The 20,487-nt window shown below is 44.9% G+C and overlaps 2 protein-coding genes across 2 annotated transcripts in view; both read right to left on the bottom strand.

The window, feature by feature from the left end:
• Positions 1-13,261, bottom strand: part of mtcl1 (microtubule crosslinking factor 1) — a 33,362-nt gene extending 20,101 nt beyond the window's left edge. The window contains exons 1-3 of the mRNA XM_084708207.1: positions 12,398-13,261; positions 10,483-10,707; positions 10,101-10,259 (exon numbers count right to left, since the gene is read on the bottom strand). Of these exons, the coding sequence (XP_084564333.1) occupies positions 10,101-10,259; positions 10,483-10,707; positions 12,398-13,261 (1,248 nt within the window). The remainder of the gene's footprint in view (positions 1-10,100; positions 10,260-10,482; positions 10,708-12,397) is intronic.
• A 691-nt stretch (positions 13,262-13,952) lies between these two features.
• rab12 (RAB12, member RAS oncogene family) lies at positions 13,953-20,423 on the bottom strand. The gene is made up of 6 exons (XM_084708222.1): positions 20,045-20,423; positions 18,843-18,903; positions 17,486-17,624; positions 17,262-17,351; positions 16,807-16,911; positions 13,953-16,553 (listed from the first exon to the last, which is right to left on the bottom strand). The coding sequence occupies exons 1-6, from the start codon at positions 20,262-20,264 to the stop codon at positions 16,446-16,448; spliced, it is 723 nt and encodes a 240-aa protein (XP_084564348.1). The 5' UTR covers positions 20,265-20,423; the 3' UTR covers positions 13,953-16,445.
• Positions 20,424-20,487: the final 64 nt, after the last annotated feature.

The raw sequence follows: 20,487 nt of genomic DNA, 5'->3' as shown, positions 1-20,487 counted from the left end.
AAAGACACCACTTTATTACAGAGCTGTCAAAAGCTGCATTCAGGTTGGTTGAATTGCCAAACCATCCATGGGTGTAAAGCTAGGACCCAGGGGACACACTCCTGCAACACAGAGAATGTGCCTCAGGTTCAGCAAACTACTACAGAAACAGTCCAACACTGCACCACTTCAAACATTCTCTTCCATGGATGTTAAATGCAATGCATGGATGTGCTGGCCCTTCAATGGTTTTAACAGATTGTTTTTCTCATCTAGCCTCTCAAGAGTCTTACATTAGCCTTTGATGCATACTGAAAAATATGGCCAAGTCCCATCCTGCTGTGACATCACAAGAAAAACACATCCAGGGAATCCAACGTGGGAGGAACAGAAAGGAAAGAGAAGTTTATTTATTTGTTATCAGATTGAAAAGCTTGACCTATGAGTTTGTTTACGGCAAGGTGTGTGGAGTGTAAAATAGAGCGTCTGCTGCCAGTAATGAGATTATACAGGAAGTGCGGTGTGACCAGCAAGGGTGACATCACACACAAAAGGAAGTGTTGCGACTCATCGGGTGGGACTCGGACGGTTATTTACATCACTGACAAAGCCTTGATTTATAATTGCAGTACAACCATATATTTACCAGCAATAGAGCGTGGAAGGATAAGACCATATAAAAACGTTCACACAGATATTATACAAGCAAGAATGACCTGAGAAAATAGCCTCGCTAGACAAGCTGGTAAAGAAGCACTCTATAACTTTCCTTATGACCACGTGTGAGAGCCTATGATGTTCTCTCCTTAATCACATTATCACACCAGAGTGGACTATTACTACAGACACACACGGCATGTTGCCGTGTGTGTCTCTATGGAAACATGGCCTCTTTCAACTTCACAGTACAACGTGATTTGTCAGCACACTTTGCTATTTTTACATTCGCTATCAATCTTCAGCACCAGCACTGGCCTATAGTGTAAATGGGCCTATACTGCAAATGGATAAGCTGTCCAGGGCAAACCTGGCTTCCCTAGTGTACTGAACTCCCCTGTTGGATAGGGCACCGTTGGGCTACAAACTGCTTTGGCTGAAGCGGATGACAGTCTCTGAGAATAGCAGTGACAGGGGTATTTTAAAAATACCTAAACCAGTCAAAGCTAACTGAATTAAATTAATCCAGTAAAGTGTGTGCATCAGATGTTCTGTGTGTGATGTGTGTGATGTGTGTCTGTGTGTTGTGTGTGTGACGTGTGTGCGTCTGTGTGTGCATGTGTGTAAAGTGTGTAGCAGCGAGACAGCCTGGAAGCAGCACATGGAGGTCACTGCAATGTCAGGCAATACCCAGCAGACGTGAGCATCTTATAAACAGACGCAGTATGGCACCTCTAGCTCGACACTACCGTGCAGAACCCTGAAAACCAAAGCATGTTGGTTGTGAAAATAAAAACCATATCAATAAAAAATACAGACCTTTCCTTCGTTGTAGACACTTTTTTTCGGCTACACATTAACAGCATTCTGTTTAAATGTTCATGTTTCCTTTGTTGCTCCAAAGTACAACTTTCTTGGTAGACGTGGATGAATGTGGAATGTGGTAATGTATACAGAATGCTTATCGTCATACTTGAATATATTCGTCATTTGTTAATCCCAGTCAATAGTATGGCGGTTTTAGTATAAATTTGGCACATCTACCATGTTGTTAACATGCTCTAGTGCTTGTATAACTTGTTTCCCTGACATCCACATGCTGTCGCAAGAGTTTTTAGTTTACTGTAAAACTACACAATTTGCTACATGTCTTCCCTACAGTATATTTTCCTAAATTATGTTTTCTTCTCTATCAATAACAAGATGTTCTCTGGCCTTCAGAGACTTTGCAAAAGCCACCGGGAGACTGCTGTCAGATTTCCCCCGATTCTTTATAAATCTCACTCTGTTAATATAAGAGTGGATATTATTTCTTCAAATCAAGAACCCGGGTAGATGCCATACTGTTGATGTATGTGGATATTACTTCCAGACAACCGCCCCCATTGGACCACACCCTGTGACACATTCTTGCGTGGTTGCAGCAATTAAACAGCAGACTTGATAGCTTTGTGTGTGAGTGTGTGTGTGCACATGTGAGTGTGTGTGAGTGGGTCAGTGTTCTTCTCTGCTGAGCTTGCTGGGACGTCAGTCTGATTGTCAGACTGCTTCCCCTCACATTCGACCAAACCAGAACGCTCCAAATCAGAACAGTCCAAATCAGAACGCTCCAAACCAGAACGCTCCAAACCAGAACGCTCCAAATCAGAACAGTCCAAATCAGAACACTCCAAACCAGCATGGCGTGGAGTTCTCGGAAACAACACTGCCTCGTAAGTGTCCTATCTGGCCTCAGTTCAAAACAGCCATGCCAACTGGCAAGGGACATAATACAAACACAATTGTTAATCACTATTTAGGGAAATAAGAACATGAAAGTAATTTGCAATGAAGTGCAAATTGCATACAATTCCTTTTGCAGTCTACCAAGCATGTAATGACCCTAAATTAAACAGTTCAAAACAAAAGGTATAATTAGCCACTTTTGAGTAATGTGATAAGGACTGAAACCTTCGCACGCTCCTCCTAGCAATAGCCTCCTCGTTATTCCTACCAAGATAAAAAGAACCTGCACGTCGTATCATGTAGCATGTAGTATCAGTTACTTTCTTATGATAGAGCAGTATGTGTGAATGTGTGTGTAATCTTGAATAGTAATTTGGCTGAAAGTATTAAGAGCTATGATCAGCATGTCCCCTTGTAAGAGGACAGAGAGAGAGAGAGAGAGAGAGAGAGAGAGAGAGAGAGAGAGAGAGAGAGAGAGAGAGAGAGAGAGAGAGAGAGAGAGAGAGAGAGAGAGAGAGAGAGAGAGAGAGAGAGAGAGAGAAAGAGAGAGAGAGAGAGAGAGAGATGGGGGTACAGTGGAAGCAGCCACCATCAGCAGGCCTGCCACCACAGACGGATGTGCAGCTACTGTAAATGCTGTCTTTGTTACTGTAGCCAGCTCCTGTGTCTGCTGTGTCTCCACAACACAGGGGCAGAGCTGCCCTGCCACCTGCACACCGCTCTCTCATCCCCCCTCAAGTGCGCACATTTGTATGCACAACAAACACACATTTGTGCCGGTATGTGCCTTTGCATGTGAACACACACACACACACAGACACACACACAGACAGACACACACAGACACACACTTCAGTAACAAATCCACAGATCAGTAACAGTAGCCAGCCAGTGAACAGTAATAAAGCCAGCCTGCTCTAAGCCTCACAGTAACTAATGACTCAACGCCTGACTGAGCTGCCCATCACTGGCTGCCATGGCGACGGGACTGTTAGAAAGAAGGAAGTAGAAGGACTGGACACTGGGGACATAAGATGAACAGCTGGCCAAAATAGGCCGGTCTGATTCTAAATATCCATTAACCTATTATCGAGCTGAGGCTGAGAGTCTGAGGTGATTAGTTATTGAACGGCTGGGCTTCTTGAAACATCAGAGCCTTTTATATTACCATACTGTATACTCTCCTGTTCTAACAAATTATCTGTTCAAAGCCTGATAGAGGCATTTATGTAATGTAAAGTGGTCTTAACAACCTTCGTCACCTTCTGATATAGAGGGATCAGGAGAGTGAAACTGGCAACCTTCCCGAGAGCTGCTCGTGGTGAAGCCCAATGGGAGAGAGGGGGCGGGACTAATTGGATGACTCTGCTATAAAAACAAGGGGCACAAGATGCCCTGCCCTCAGTGACCACTCTGTCTTTCTCTTAAATGACCCACAGCCATCTCATTCAGAATCCATGGATGTAGGCCAGCTGCATTTGTGTGCTTTATCTGTGAAAGAGGTATTAATGAAAGGTCATCCCACTAAAGCTAAGTCTAAACCAAACCTATAAATGTACCTTTATGCCCAAGTCAGCCTCCGTTAGTTTATGTCGAGTTTGCTGAGCAACACTAACCGCTATAAATGATTTCACGGCACAGACAACCCTGGAGGAGGGGGAAAGTTGCCATCTGTCATCTGTCGACAAGTTACCCAGCAGGTCCACCGAGTATTCTGGGATGGCAGTTGGCATGGTGCCAGCGGGCCGCAGTACTGCTCTAACATGGAGAACCATGTAAAGGAAGAGACATGGAGGAAAACATCATCCCTTGTTCTTCATGCCAGGGAAGAAGACAGTCACCTCTGACTCCAGCCCTCAGGCAAATAACGCTTGCCCTACTGTTTCTGCCATAACACATGTGCATCTGTAAGAGACTGGGAAGGTCCTCTAAACTCTGTCACTCAAAGGATTATTTCATCAGGTCTTATTAGAAGTAGGCAGGTATTGAAAGTCACCGCTGCATCGAGTGATGTGTCAGATGTTTCTATATTTACCTTGTAGATTCTCTTCATCGGTCATGTTTTTGCACACAGTAACAGTCTGGATAGCAATGTATTTCGATGGACTGTAGGCCAAACCAACAACATAAAATAATAATTAATGCCATAAAAGATCCCAATCTACAATAAACACAACGTCCGGGCTGTGACTACGTGATGCCACTCATGGTCCCTAAAGGGGGAGTCCTAGAGCTCATAAAACACACCTGTGTGATCACGTGAGCGATGTCAGCTGACAACACAACGCCCGGATGCCTGAACTAGCTTTGCCCATTACTACATAATAATAAACTATTCTTTTTGTAAACATCTTTCTGTTGATTAATAGATCTTAATTAAGAACTTATCAGCAACTAATTACCCTCAGCCCAGGATTAACACAGAGTTAGGGATTCTAGCTACTTAAAAGACAACAGGGGCCCCAGTAAATAATGACCATGTGTCCTGTTGTTTCAAGAGCCCTCCTCCTAAGCCAGTGGCCATTAGCCACATGTCTTAAGTGATAAAGCCTATACTATATCTACAAATCAAAATCTACAGCTCTATTAGTGCATCAATATAGATGTTGGTGTATCCTTGTGTGTCCTGCTCCACACAGCCGGCCCAGGACTCTCCCCCTCTGGCACCACACAGGCCTCTTCTCCCACTGATGGGCACCAGCCAGACAATGTACCCTCATTCCTATCTGCCAGATTGGTGTGTGTGAGAGTGTGTGTATGGCGGAGGGGGGGGGGGGGGGATGTGGAGAAAAGAGGGGGCCCAGCTGGTTCATAATGAGCCCCTCCTTTCCCCGCACCCCTCCCCTCATCTCTCTCACTACTCCTCTGTGTCAAAGGGGTCACAATGGCTCGGTAATGAGTGGGAGGGGCTGACGGCTCAACACGCAGGGCCTGCTTTGAGGTTCCCAGGCAGTAGGAAGGAGGCCAGCAGAGAGCTGGACCAATTATATTGTGCCGTCCCCGAGGACCACTGTCACAACCAACACCCAGACCTCAGGTGGCAGCACCTCTCCGCTCTCCTCCAGAGAGCCACTCCGTCAGGCCAGATGGTGGCCCACATCCTGGGCTGGAACCTGCTTAAGTGGATGTTCCTAGTGGACGTGGGACGGTGGCCGGTCCCCAGGGCTGTGTTGATCAGTCGTACTCGGCTTCCTGTGACGTGTGAGGAGGAGTCCAGAGCGCTGAGACAGATGGCTTAGACGCTCCTCCAGACCCAAGCTGCCTGCTCAGGTGGCTCAGGAGGGGTTAGTGCCAGGGGGAGATATGGGTCAGTGGGACAGGAGATGGCCTGGCACATATGGTTCTAATGACAGGGTTTAGTAAATAAGGGTAACCAGGTTCAATGTCAGTTGTTGGATTAGCTCTGTTAAACAAGTGGGGCAATACTGACCTGGACCTTATCTACTGTTGTTTTCTTCTGAATATCCTGTGTTGTTTGGAAAGTCTATCTGATCTATATTCAGTGAGACTGTAGTTGTGGAGCATTCAACCAGGGAGGCACGTCTTTTTTTTATTGCTGAAGTCGTTATTAAATGATGGCTTCTCGATTGCAACAAAACAAGCCGAGAAAATACTGAGCACACATCTGCTCTGCCAGTCCTCTGTACATGACCAAGTCTGACAGAGAACAAGCTGCAGTCCATCCTTCGATCTCTGTTCCGTGAGGGAATCTGTATGGATCAGACAGTGAGACAGTCTGTTCAAAACGAATTATCAGCTATCCTGAAAGGTACAGTACACATCCACATCCTGTTTGCACTGTGCTACAGGAGAGGACATGCAAGAGCAATTTGTTTCAGTGGAAGCTGGAACTCTTCCTCCGCCCTGGCTTCTTCCTGGTCTCTGAGGAGTATTTCCCCTGGCCCTCGCTGGCCAGAGCACAGAGACAGTCCTACTGAGCTAGCTCCTGCCAAGTCAAACGATGCATTGTCCTCGTCCACACAGTTTAAGCAGAGCCCTCAATCTGAACATGTCCTGCGATGTTGTCGAGCACATCCTTATCCGAGCACACTGCTTTTTGGACGACGCTTCACTGGGAGAGAGCTGGGAAACACAGTGACTCAGGGCAGACAAGGGTCTGCCAAAATACTGTCACCACTCCTGCATATGACTCTAATCCGTTTAGAGACACCATAGGATATCTGCAGTTATAGAAACACTGGTAGGAGAGGAGGATCTGTGATGGGGGGAAAACTGCAAGGAATTTGTCTGCTCCTCTTCCAGTGGGTTTCACCTGTGCTCTCAGTGTGCAGTCTGCAGAGATGTTCAACGCAAATACAATTTACTATTTAAATGTTTTCCTCTGAAGTATGATTACATCTTTTCAGACCAGATTAAACGCTCATATTCCATTAATCTTTTTTTCTGCTTGGCTTGGGTGTCCACCTCGGAGCAAATCTGATGGATTATCCAAGACTGGTTGAGGATTTATTGAATTTAGAACCATAGATATCAGCTACGGGGATCCAAAAAGGCAGCTAGACATTTCACACTTCTGGCATAGAGGTTGGGCTGAGGAGTCTCTGACAGATGTGTTTAACTGAGAACAGATTCGTCTCATCCCCTTAACCGCTGGAGTGGGTTCGGGGATTAGAGTGAGGTCTGTTTCATTGATAAAGAGAGGGAACACGAGTCAGTGTTGTTGAGGTAGCATGCGATAACATGTTCACCCACTTCGAAAAATTAATGCAAAATATTGCAAATCGATTTTTTTTAAAGGGCATTTGACATCAAAGGACACATAAATCCTTATATGGACACGACTGGGTTCATACAGAATGGATTAGGCCAAATCCTTTTCTTTGTCATTTGTCCTGAGCTAGGTGCTCTGTGCATATATGACAGTGTCCATCCCACCAGTCACTATAGAATCTAGTCTTGTCAGCAGGGACTTGTTCACAGCTTCCTATGGTGTGTGTCACTGCAGTCAATTCTTACAGTAGCACACTTCCTATGCTGCTCTCGCCCTCCTCTCCTCCCCTCGCTCTCTCTTCTCTTTTCCTCCACTGGTGGAGTCAGAGAAAATACATTAACTAGGTCAATGAGATTCTTTGCTATCCTTCTAGCAGCAGAGAGGAACCAGGATCTGCTGAGACTCCAAACTCCATCTCCTCTACTCAGTGTGCACGTGAAGGAACACACGAGTGTGGGTCAATGCTATCAAGCAAAGCAGCCAAGAGTAATTCTCCCTCTCTATCGATGTTGTCACTGCAGTTACTGTATGTCACACGCTAGCGTTTCCTGCTGTTGGTGCAGCCATGCTGACCGACTGGTGCCGACACACAATGAGCAGGACCGTTTGCTGAAGCTGTAGTAGACTCTGCTGAATCAAGGCTCGGCAAATCTTTGAATTCTGATAACAAGTAATCAATCATCTGAATCTCTTAGTGATATGACTTTGCGTCGGCGATGCTTTATTGAACGCATCATCGGCAAGGCTTTCTCAATAGGCGAAAGACATGATTTAAACCACTCCACCATCCTCTCCTTCCCTGTTTACTGTGTTCCCCTCCACCACGCGGAGACAGCAGCTGCAACATGCCCAGCTACTCACTACAACAGACGGTTGTGGCCACCGGCTCTCCTAAACTGTTTATGAAAGGCTGGTAAGCTGTGGCTGTATCCCAGGCTGACAGGCCACCACAGCCATCTGACTGCACGCCTGTCCTCCTCTTCCCCCCCCCAAGCGTCCGGCTCTGAAACATGCCAAGCCGTTTCATAACCAGGCCTTCTTGTTGGATTAATCCAAGCCAGGGTGCCAATCCCTCGGCCAGAGTCCCACTGTGCTCCCTCAGATAGCACACGGACAGGGACAGGGTGGGGAGTTACTGTAGCGTAATGCACCTGCTAGCATATGGCCCACAGTCCAGTTTAGCTCTCTCTCTCTCTCTTAGCTCTCTCTCTCTCTACTCTACTCAGTCCAGTTTAGCTCTTTCTCTCTCTCTTAGCTCTCTCTCTCTCTTAGCTCTCTCTCACTTAGCTCTCTCTCTCTTATCTCTCTCTCTCTACTCTACTCCCCATATTCACTGGTATACTGTAGCTCACTTACATTTTATTTCAACACAGAAATATGGGATTTCTACTTAGGCTTTCTAACTTATTTAACTTCTCTACCTCATGAACAATTTGAGTCGAGCGTTTCAACATAGAGGAGACTGAGTCAAAATGAAATGCATGGATTCCAGCTACTTGGTTAATGACCAAGTAGTAAGCGCTTTGTCCGGTTCAACAACATTCTTCTTAAGAACATGCTTCTTATCAGCTGCGTGTGCTCCTCTCCATGAGAAAGAATGTGTGTGATGTATCTTTTGAAATTACACTTTAGAATCAGGCATTTGACATTTGCTGCAAAGTACATTTATAATACTGAATATTGAAAATGAATTTTGCGGGAATAAAACAAAATATGCAGCAGGCAGAAGCATACATTATTAAATCCTGAGAAAAAAGAGGAAGAATCCCTAACACCAGAAAAATCTTAATGAGCCTAAAGAATGAGATTTTTTCCTTACATGAGGAAAATAATTATATGAACCTTTGTCCTGCTTAATTAGAGAATGTTGGACAATGCACAGAAAATCAACACCTCTTGTGAGGAAGTGGAGCGGTGGTCACGTGACGTGTGGAGCGCAGATCCAGAGGCTGCCAGTGTTTTTCTGGGGCAAACCTCAGGGGAGTGGAGGAGAAACTGCAATCACTCAGTGCACTAGAACAGCTCTCTCTTTCCGTGTCTCTCCCTCCCCTTCTCTCTCCATCCATCCCTCTGAGCTTCCTGTGGTCCCGGTGTCAGCTTGCCAGTCTCTCGCTCTGGTCGCTGTCCCTCAGAGTTAACTTGAAGTCCAGATTAAGGCCACCACGTAGGGGGTGCCACCTACTCCCTGCACCCACAGGGTGGCCTAGACACACCACTCCCAAACCACTGAAAAGGTCAATAACGTCCAATAGCAGTCAGGAGAAATGAATCCTTGCTGCATCAGCAAGCTGTCCTGGCAAGGTCAGACACCGGCAGGTCAGGCGGACCTTCAGGACCTGAATATTACTCCAGTGAATAGGAACATGTCGAGCCCTATGGTGAGATACAGTAACAACACTATTGACTGTCACCGCACACTGAATGTGTGTGTATCTCTGGCCTAGTTCCCCTGTGTTCCCAGACAACACTGTACCTGCCTGTGTCACAGTTCATTAGCTTAAGCAAGGAGATAAACCCAATCACCAAGAATAGCTTCTCCGCATCTTCTCCTCTTTCACGTCTCTTAACCAGGCACAGACACCTTAATGAGCAACATCAAAGACACGATTGAGTGTTGACACGTACACTACCCGTATAATAAACACGTAAGTAAAAAAGGTCTGGGGCTCAATGTCTACACATTAAACTGTTTCTAATATTTGTGATAGATACCCAAACTTTGTATTTGATCAAACTCTACCCTGAAGGGCTTAGGGAACCATGTAATGATTAATGGAGATGATTAACTCCAGTGACCCTCATTGCTCTGGGCAATGATCTCCATTGATTTGAAACAGACAGAATACTACCCTATACACAAACATAGGCTCACATAACATCTGAAAGCTGTTTGGAGTACAGCACACTGACTTCTGAATGGCCAGTTAGATGATGCCGGTTCTCATCATTAGCTTTATCATCATCATCATCATCCTCATCATTGTCACAGACCGCATTACCATCATACCTCTTTGGCCCTCTCCAGCTCGTTGTGCAGTGCCTGTTTGGAGATCTCCACCTCGATGATCTTCTGCCTGAGGAGCTCGTTCTCGTCCTCCGCTCTGGTGCGTTTGTCCTCCACGCTCTCCAGCTCGTTGTGTAAACGCACCGACACGTCTTTCGCCACCTGGGGGGTCGCGTGGACATAACGCACAAAACACAAAACTGTTCTATGTCTCTCTCTCTCTCTCTCTCTCTCTCTCTGAGAATACATCGACAGACAGGTGTGTACGGGGGGATGTGAGTATGCACGCTTTGCACACACACACACACGCAAACACACTTGTGTAAACTCACACAGAGCGCCGGCACCCACCCACACACACTCCCATGCACACACACAGACAGACCTTCAGGTCCTGCTCCAGGTTGCGGAGCAGCTCCCCGTCCACCTGGCCGGTCTGGGCCACCCGCAGGCTACGCTGCTCGGCCTTGCGCAGGCGGTACTGCAGGATGCGGCAGTTCTTGTTGGAACGGTCCAGCTCGCGGCGCAGCTCCTGCAGCTGGTACACCTCCTCCTCCAGGTAGCTGTCCCGCACCTCCTCCATCTCGGCCCGCAGCTCATCCACTTCATCCTGGCCGGCACACAGGGGTGAGGACGGCTCAACGGTCAGGTGCAGTTAGGACGCGAGTATGGCATAGCAATGCGATAAGCAGTCACGCAGTAGGGACTGTGCGCTTCCTGTGCATCTTAGTGCATCAACAATAAGGCTTTCGTTGAGATATTCGTCTTTCAGTCAACGAACTGGTGTTATACCCCCAACTACAGCGAGCTGGAAAACACAAGCGTGTGTGAATGTTTCATTGAGAGGTAACAGAAGCCTGGCCAGGATGAGGATAGCGTACAAGCAGTTTCTTTCAAGTCTCTAGGGGAGAGCAGTTGACCTCTATCCTGATAGCTGACCCTGCTCATTCTGTTCACTGCAACTCCCCTGAGGACAGAGCACACGGCTTGACTGACACGTGAACAAAAACACAGTCAGAGATCAGAGACAGGGAAACACCTGGGAATGACGATGAGAACTGAATCCGTCTGACCTTGTGTTGTTCTGTGCACCTGACAATAAAACTTGAAACTTGAATCTATTTTTATTCCGAATGAATGAAAATCCCAATTGTCACAATTGTGGGGGAGCCGATGACAATTTAGTTTTAGCCAAATCAATAAACAGGTTAAAAGCAAAGGGTCAGACTGAGTCTGTCACACAGTGCTCTTAATAAAGGGTGTCACGCTTGTCTCTAATTCCCCCTCCAATAAAACATATCCTAGTGAGTCTTATGAGCTGTGACACTGTGCAGCTCTGAGCTGATGTGTCCAATCAAAGAATTAACAGCGTCTGAGGAACTGAATTGTGGAAGGACAGGGGCTGGGAATATGTGGATAACTGATTGGTGCTATGAGTGTAACTTTAACCTTAAAGTAACAAGACTTAAAGTACAAAAAGTATCTAGATTCTGCTCTGTATCAAAAAGGGATGAGTTAGGTCTGCTTGTGTGGGGGATAAAGACTGTGGGATAATGTATCTGGCTTACAGACAGTCACAGAAGCATGCATTTGAACCCTAAACACATGGGATAAGGGACTGTTATCAAGTCCTGGGGGAAACGGCCATTATGACTAGAGGCAGTAAAGCTGATTAATTCTCTTGTCTTCCCAGAGAGCTGCAGAGACAGAGCTGTGATCAAATTGGGAGAATCCCATGGTGACATGCATATGAATCCATCTTTGTACATCTGAAACATTATGGCAAATACTTTGCCGCATCATCTCCTGTTCAATTCCCCTCCTCCAAACTTGATCAAATAGCCTAATTTGTTTGAATATGTTTTATTTATGTACAGAAGGTACTTTGTAATGTTCGTGATCCTGGGGGCAGATATATCCTTATAATCTAGAAACTACAACATGTCAAGGGAAAATATCCTGAAATTGGGATTGCAATCCTTGATGGTACTATTGGTACTATAACTGTAATGTAGGTAGCCTACAAATCAGTCAAGTTTACCTCCAGTTTCCATCAAACCAAAAGTGGAATCTAACTGGTGGACTACTAATAAAATCTGAACGCTAAATACTGCAAAATCCCGAAAGGATATTGATAATACTCAATTGTACATTCCATGTTCTGCAATGGGTGATGCAGACGATATATGCTTCATCAAATTGACATGCATTTTATGGCCACAACTGTCAATTTTGAGGAAACTATGCATAGGCTACACAATATTATGACAAACTTCAGATTAATAGATTTGGGTTTATACCTTGAGGTAGTCGTTTTCTGAACGAAGATCTTCAATCTCCCTTAGCAAATCCTCCTCAATGAAATACTTGCTTCCTTCCAGTTTAAATTGTGCGCTTGTTGATGGATTCTCCTGTTTACATTTCTCTCCGGGTGCACCTGTGCTGTGCTGAGCATGAGACATGCTTCCCTTCGCCTGAGAAGCCGCCGCCGCGCCAGCCTCCACTACGCGCAATGGAGCAACAGCCCCTCCGGTAGCTTCTGAGGATGATGCTGCCTGCAGCGGATTATCCGCTCCCACCTGATCCCGGTCACTGCCAGAGCCGGTGCCCGACTCTGCATCGCTACTAGCAACCGGAACGAGCTTCTGCTCGTCGGACAGCGGTTCCGAAGGACAATCTGATAAATCTGAGCTGCTGTCAGTTTGACTAACCCTGCCGTGGGTAGCACCAGTTGGAACACGTATTGGAGAACCATGGCTGAACGGACTATGAGATAGTGAGGCTAATTTTCCCTTCTTGCCTTTGACGAGGATAGGACTGCTGCTGTCCCCTTTGCTGGCGATTTTAGGCTCAAGTGCTGCATGTTGGGTGACCTTTATGATCTTTTTTGTGACAGAGGACTTGATGTTACTTTTTACCGTTGCTGGTTTGTCTTTAGCTCCAGTTATGGTGCGTCTGGAGCTGCGATTGGTTAAGGGCACTGTGGATGATTGCTGCTTATTCAATTTGGGGGATTTTGGTACAATTGCAGGTGGTTTAGGCGACCGGGAGTGGACATCCTTCAGAAAAGGTCTTGCCGGGGAAGGTGCTCTGTTCAACCGTTTCTTTTCCAACTGGTGGTTTTGCGGTTTGGTTTCGCTGCCAGAGCCATTGGAGCTCTCCATTATATTCCAACACCGGCAAGGGGAGGATGATGGAGAAATAGATCGATCCTCAGCACAGCAAAATACTCTGGACAGGCTACACCACAAATACAGTCTTGTTTCCCTGTTTTGCTATTCATCACTTCGGGTTGGTGATGCGCATACTGCGTTTTCGCGCTGCTTTATTTCATCCAATTGTATACATTCACCAGGTTGTCATTGTGCTCCCCTCTAGCCCGGCTCCGTGCTGTCTCCTTGAAGGAATTCCTGTAATAAATGGATTTATCAGAAGGAAAATTATGAACCAGATTGCAGCCACTGCTCGGCTTAGCCGGAATGAAATAAATGCAGACTTCTCTTTATCCCCGATTTGAATACCCTATTCTTCGGTTTCGTTACCTCCTGGGCCCCTGTTCATCGGATCCCCGTCTCATGCCCTTTCACACTTCTGACATGTAAAATCTGCAATCGCTGCGGTCTGAGCCTTGACGCCCGTAGTTCTGCGCAAGGCGCATGCGCTTGTCTCCCACAAACACCGAAACACACCCCTCGTTTTTGGTACCAGGTCAGACACGTCTTCGTGCGCATGTCCTTCCTCACTCACTATGTCTCTCACTCTCCCTTTTTCACAAACTCTCTCTCTCACACACAACGAAAAACATGTGCCCCACATGTCACCCCCCAGGAAGTTAAGGACAAATAGTGAGACAGCTTTTAGGGTAATAAATATATACTTTATTTGCACATCATTAGTTTGAGAATGCCACTAGTTATAAATACCACAAATCCTTGCAAACGCCAACTGTTTCCAAATATCTGAAACTGGTTTAATAAAAAGTGCAGTCTTTCATCTTGTATGGTTTAATGTGGTGTGGAGAAACTTATATTTATGATATAAGTTTGTATCCAGAAACTGCTTGTTTCTAAAACAGATTATATAGAATGATACGTCTTGTTTTTCTCAATGTGAGTACATCAATATAAATTTCAGCCCAACAAACTGAGAAAACATTTAAAAACAAACCGTTAAAGCAAGTGATGGATGAATTAATGAACAAACACAAACTGTTGCATAAGAACAAAGAGGTTTAGACATATTTGACCTAGGTCCTTTAGAGGGCTCCAGCACATTTGAAAAGAAGAAAGGAAAACAAATACTGTTGTTATTGAAGTTAAAATATACTTTTCATACTTGGCTATGGACAGACATTCGGTTATTGGAGGTCGTTCTGTCAAGCAATAAAGTTTTGGGATAGAATAACTAACCACTGCTTATTTGACAGTTATAAGTATCAGGCATACTGTATTACTTGGAAAATCACAATGTGAAATAATTAGTCAAAGCACAGTTTAGAACTTACAAAAAAGACAAAGTTAAAGTCCCTGTTTTTAATTACTTATATTTAGTTGATGTGAGCTGTGGTTTGATACCTATAGTTGTTTGCTCAAATAACACTCAAGTAACATGCACATATTAGGGGCACAGACTACGCTGTAGGACATCCCATGCTGTTCCCAACAAAACACAACCCTGTATTTTTCAAATACAAATACATCCAGAAAATTCTAGAATTGTGATTTGTCGTTTTTTCCCACTTGCTTTCATGTAGGGGTCTCAGGACAAAGTCTGAATTAAGACTACTACCCAGAAATATAATCCAACCAAAATCCAGAGTAATTCTAAAGTGAATGTACCCCTGTATTGCAATATTTCCAATACATGTGGACCGTGTTAAACAGTAGCTCTGAATGTTCCAAAAATAACATTGGGGGGACGGACGACGACTAAGGACTGTTCACAGTGGCATCTAAAAATAGGATAACCAAAAGGATCAACTGGACAATATTAGTTTAGAAACAAAAAGTGTACTCCTCCACCAACATGATGTTTGCAGTCTGTATACAGGATTCCCCATGTGCAGTATTGTGGACCATTCTATTTCTGAGCACAGCCACAATGCCCCCTAATCACTACATGACCCATCTGCGCCTGCACTTGTTTGCCCAAAATAAAGGGACTCAAAAGGTCCAACATTTAAACAAGGTTTGTTTTCATTAGCTACTTAGACTAGGTAAAACTGTAATTCTTTTTACACTGTCTGCTAAACAGTTGAGCATGTCAGCTTAACTAGCTATAATGGATTGTAGTGCAAAACATTACAATTGATACAAATGTGACATGAACCATTCCAGCCACTAATACTGTAAGGCAAAAGGATGCAACTGACAACCACTTCAAGGCTATTTCCTATTGGCCAGTAATATACACACGTAAAAATTCAGCACACAAACCTCTTCAATGGAAAATCAGCCAAAATCAGCTGGGCTATCTAGGAATATATTTACATAATTTTTTCAATCACAAAAAACAAAACAACAACTGCACGTTATCCCTATAGCCCTATTCCAAGCAGTTACTTTTTGTTTAATAACTCTTAAAGGGTGAAACCTCTGTATCTACAAGCAGTCCAATAACCTGGTCTCAGAGATGTGCGATATGATCATCCTTTTCCATACCCCCAGAACTGTAGTGATCAGAGACATGAGTTAGAAATCTAACATCAAGGGGTTGGGGGGGTGAGATGGCTGAGCGGTTAGGGAATTGGGCTACCAATCAGAAGGTTGCCGGTTCAATTCCCGGCCGTGACAAAAGACATTGTGTCCCTGGGCAAGGCACTTCACCCTACTTGCCTCGGGGGAATGTCCCTGTACTTACTGTAAATCGCTCTGAATAAGAGCGTTTGCTAAATGACTAAATGTGACGTAGTGTATGTGCTTTTCAATCGTTTCTACGACGCAGGAAGAGAAGCAGTCCTAGTCCCTCTATAAGAAGTCCATGTTTCCTGTCTCTATGGCCCCCCATGAGTGTGGATGTGCAGTGGGTACCAAGGGCTCTCTACCTGGAAGGCACCGGGGAGGCCCAGCTAACTGAACAGTCCTGGGCTTGAGGTAGTCAGGAGCAAGGATGGACAGTAGGGGTGGTGGGTGTTAGTGTGTGTTGTCTGTCGTACATGCTATAAAGTTCAGCTACAGTAAACAGATGTGGATTAGGAGGGCAAATCAAGTGGAGACACTGAGCGTCTTGCAGCAGCCACTGACTCTCACAATTCCAGACAGCTGCTCGATGCTACCCTCTGGTGGCCAGAATGGTTCACTGCATGTGCAGGTAAAATGGAGGGTGGGGTCAATGGGGGGGGGGGTCCACTCAACAGCAGCGCATGCGGGGAGGGGTGAGCTCTGGAGGCACTTCCGGTTCAGGCTGCAGAGACAGGATGCTGTTGGAAAGCTCATTGTTGGTCATTTCCAGCGGCATCTGTTGAAAATAGCACAGAGGACGAGGAAAACGTAGGTTAATGGTGTTGTCATCTATTAAACAGCAGCAGAAACTATACAGGGTACCGAGTCATGATTACATGAGTGGAAGCAGTTATGAAGAACTATTTTACATTATGAAATTTGAAATAAATCCTCCTTAGCCCGTGCATTGCATGCAAAAAATAAGGCAACAGAAAGGTTTGTACCAAGTGATAGCCAGATCAAAATACATAGCCCTGTGAGCTACCAACCTTGCTAAGAATGTCATCCACCAGTTTTAGAAAGATCTCATCCACATTAAAGTTATCCTTGGCACTAGACTCACAAAAGCGCATCCCGGAAATTCGCGAGGCAAACTGTATATGAGAAAAGACATCTTGTTTTAGTTATAGAACAACAATAAGCCTGATTCCTATTTTCAACAGTGCCTGCATATACATTCAAATTGGACCAGTAGAAAGAAAGATTATGATAACCAAAGAATTGACTAAACTTCTTAAACAAATCTTGATGACTTGTTTCTGTAATGAAGGCCTTGGATAGGAATGTAGACTGGCATCTGAGGCGTTCTCACACTCTCTTGTTTATTGACCTTGCATGCTAGCTCGCCGAAAGACACAAGGCTGCTTTGGACAAGATAAGCAGTGAATCTTTGGGCGAAAGTAACCCGACGACTCCTCCTGTATGTTTTAAGGTGTGGGCTCACCCTCTCAGCCTGCTGTCGAGTGATGATGCGGTCAGTCTCACAGTCCAGCTTGTTCCCCACCAGCAGGAGCTCAGCCTCCTCTGATGCATACTGACACCCATCAACAGAGAGGGAGAGACCCATGAAGAGAGCTCGTCACTCGGAGTACACTAACACTTCATGTCACCCCCCCCCACATAAAACAACATCGATCAAAACGGTTATTTGGCTGAGGAACAAGTCACCTTGTCTATCATCTTCATCCACTTGGGCAAGTCATCAAAGGTTTCCTGCTTGGTGATGTCGTAGACGAGCACGATTCCCTTGGCCCCTCTGTAGTAGGCTGAGGTGATGCTGTTGAACCTCTCCTGACCAGCAGTATCCCTGGGTGGGAAGGGGAAACACTCAGAAATCTGCATGCATTAGAAATAACACTTAACATTAGGGTGTTCCATGGGATCAATGTTGTTCCTATTGATCGTCTGCAATGTTATTACACTGATAAGGAGCCTTGCACTGTAAATAAGAGTCTTACTGGTCCTACCCAGAACAGACCTAGGTAAATCAGAGCTTCATAGAACTATTATCATTGGACCAAATTAATTGATCTGCTATAAGCAAGAAAAACATTTTAACTCACAACACAAGAAAAGCCATTTCCTGATTACTCAATTTCAAATATCAAAAAATGTACTCAGAATGACAAGTCTGCCAATTTCCAAGAAGGGACAGATCTCCTAGCTACCGCAACTTTTGCAGACCAGGTTAGCGACATGCCTAGAGGTGAAGCTACATTCATATGAGTTCATGTACTGTACCTTGGGCCTGCTAGCCTGTCCCTTTGCAGTGTGAGTCAGAGTCAGGCTATGAGCAGAGTCAGACACAGGCGTCACATGGCGGAGGAGGGTTAGGGCTGACAGTGATGAAGCAGCCCAGGCTGCAGGACAGTGAGATGTGAGCTGCTCAACTCGAGACACAAGACACATTCAGGACAGCCATCCTGAATCGACTGTGATGGGGAGGGTGGAGAGGAGTGGTAGAAAGGTTGGAGTGGAGTTGGGTGAGATGTAGGAAATGTAGGGGATGTTTATGGGGGAGAAGTGAATGGGGGGGTCAGGAAGGTGGAGTTTGGGGGGTAGAATTGGATGAAGGGGTTAGTGAACAGGATGAACGTGTTATTTAGGGAGACACGTATGCATTTGAGCCAAGCACAATGACACAACATGCGAGCGCCACGTACGGTGGTGTGTCTGCTTTGGCATGCGGTAGTTATTCAAAGCAGTAGATGGCTCTACAGTTGAACAACACAGAATCATCCATTTCCCAAAATGGAATATTGCTTCAACATGTCTTGTTGAAAACAACTCAAATGAATGAAGAATTCATAATGAGGATCTTTTTTGTTTAAAACTCAACATGCCTGACTACATAAAATGGTGCATTTTAGCACTTGTCAAGTACAAGTTCATGTCTTTCTGTCCAGGACAAATTAAGGAAAGGAAGCAATTCTACACCACTGAGATGCACCCATAGACAGTCTGTTGGAGACAGTGAAATGGTGGAACACATCCAGTGGTGTCTGTCTTCCTCCTGTCCACTCACCATATCTGCAGACGGATCTTCTTCCCTCTCAGCTCAACAGTTTTGATTTTAAAATCTACTCCTGCAGAGGAACACATAAGATGCAGAAGATTAGTATAAGGTGGAGAACAAACCTCCTTACCTAGCAAGTGCACATATTATTAGATACATGCTATTTCATATGTGACAAAAGGCTTCTTCATAAACAAAGGTACACTAGAATGTCACTATCCACTGAGACATTTAGACCTAGTTCTCAATCAATCCCGAGGCACAGGGTACTCTATCTTAGGGATCCTGTCATAAAAAGGAGCTGTTTACTTGAAAGACATTTTGATCAACGGGACAGGAGTCACCATGGGGCACAGCTCAAAGAGGAGCTCAAGTAACCTGCAGAGCTGTGTCACAAGTATGACAAGGCACAAAATGGTTGCTTGCCAGAGCAGCTGCTCGAGTTTTACTATTTTGGGACTATGGCAGGCCTGTCAGTTGTGTTGGTCCTATTGAGAGCAGTGTTCCCCCTTCAACACATTAAATGGCTGTGTACCATAGACACTATAAAGAAGAATTAGACTACAAATATTATTCTTTTTTACACTTTCAGTGAAAATGTAGTGATTAAGCTAGCTGGATAACTGATTGATGAGTTAGGACAAATGCTTAAAACACAAGGTAATCAAGAAGACCCTGCTTTTCCAATCTAGTTGTATCCAAGTTAATAGTACTTGTTTAACGTAACTGCTCTTTAGAAGTACAGTACAATGACATTTAGGACATGGTTTACTGTAGCCTTCCTGTCTGAACACAAATAGGAAATCTATAGATTTTGTTATATTAAACATGACATTAGATTTAGACACGCAATCTAAGTTACAGTAAAACAAATAATAACACAGAATACGTATCTAAATATATATTGAATGGATATGAAATACATTTGACATCCTTGAGAATAGACCTTGCTCTGTTTGACAGGCCTTGAGTGAACAACTTAAACCGCAACCACATCAATCAATCAATGCACTGACTCAAGTGGCAATGAAAAACACAAGAAAACCCAATATATCAATTGAATAGAACCAATAGAACAGATCTACTGAGAATTGCTCGCGTTATTGCTATACAGGCTGGCTATTGCCGATAGCAAATGTGAAGCCAAACAAATGCTAGCATCAACAATCACCGTTATGGCATGGCTAAAGGAAAAGTTGCCTAACTCTTACCAACGGTTGACTTGCATGCTTCGCAAAAGGTATCGTCGGTAAATCTTTCCATTAGGCTTGTTTTGCCAACACCACGGCTGCCGATAATGATGATTTGAAGTTTATAATCAGCGGGTCTGGGTGGCATTTTTCTACGGCGAGACTGAGCCCCCAGAGCGGGGGATGCATTAGCAGAGCCCCCTCCACCGACCCTCCGCTGGATTTCATACCTCGAATCCATCAATAATACCACATTTGTACACCTAAACACACGTTGATAAAGACACGTATGGGTGAGAATAGTTGAAATACGTTTCTTCCGTCTTACTATTAAAGTTTACTAAAGTTTTCACTCTTCAACTGTTGTTGACCAACCGACTGGACTGCCAGGAGCTTTTACATTACGTCACCGCGCATCTTTCCGCTTCCGTCGCATTCCTATGGAGTTGCATTAATGCTCATTG

This window comes from Hypomesus nipponensis, chromosome 10, assembly GCF_054491055.1.
Source record: "Hypomesus nipponensis isolate SF chromosome 10, ASM5449105v1, whole genome shotgun sequence".
Classification (NCBI taxonomy): Eukaryota; Metazoa; Chordata; class Actinopteri; order Osmeriformes; family Osmeridae; genus Hypomesus; species Hypomesus nipponensis.
The sequence above is the reverse complement of the archived record's forward strand: the minus strand, read 5'-3'. Positions and strand labels throughout refer to the sequence as shown.

Bases quoted from the DNA above. Each gene is read 5' to 3' on its own strand.
- rab12 (XM_084708222.1), bottom strand. From the start codon at position 20,264: ATGGATTCGAGGTATGAAATCCAGCGGAGGGTCGGTGGAGGGGGCTCT. The intron at 18,904-20,044 runs GTAAGAGTTAGG...GTTCCTCTGCAG, and splicing joins AGCATGCAAGTCAACCGTTG to GAGTAGATTTTAAAATCAAA. The intron at 16,554-16,806 runs GTTGGTAGCTCA...TATTTTCAACAG, and splicing joins TGGATGACATTCTTAGCAAG to ATGCCGCTGGAAATGACCAA.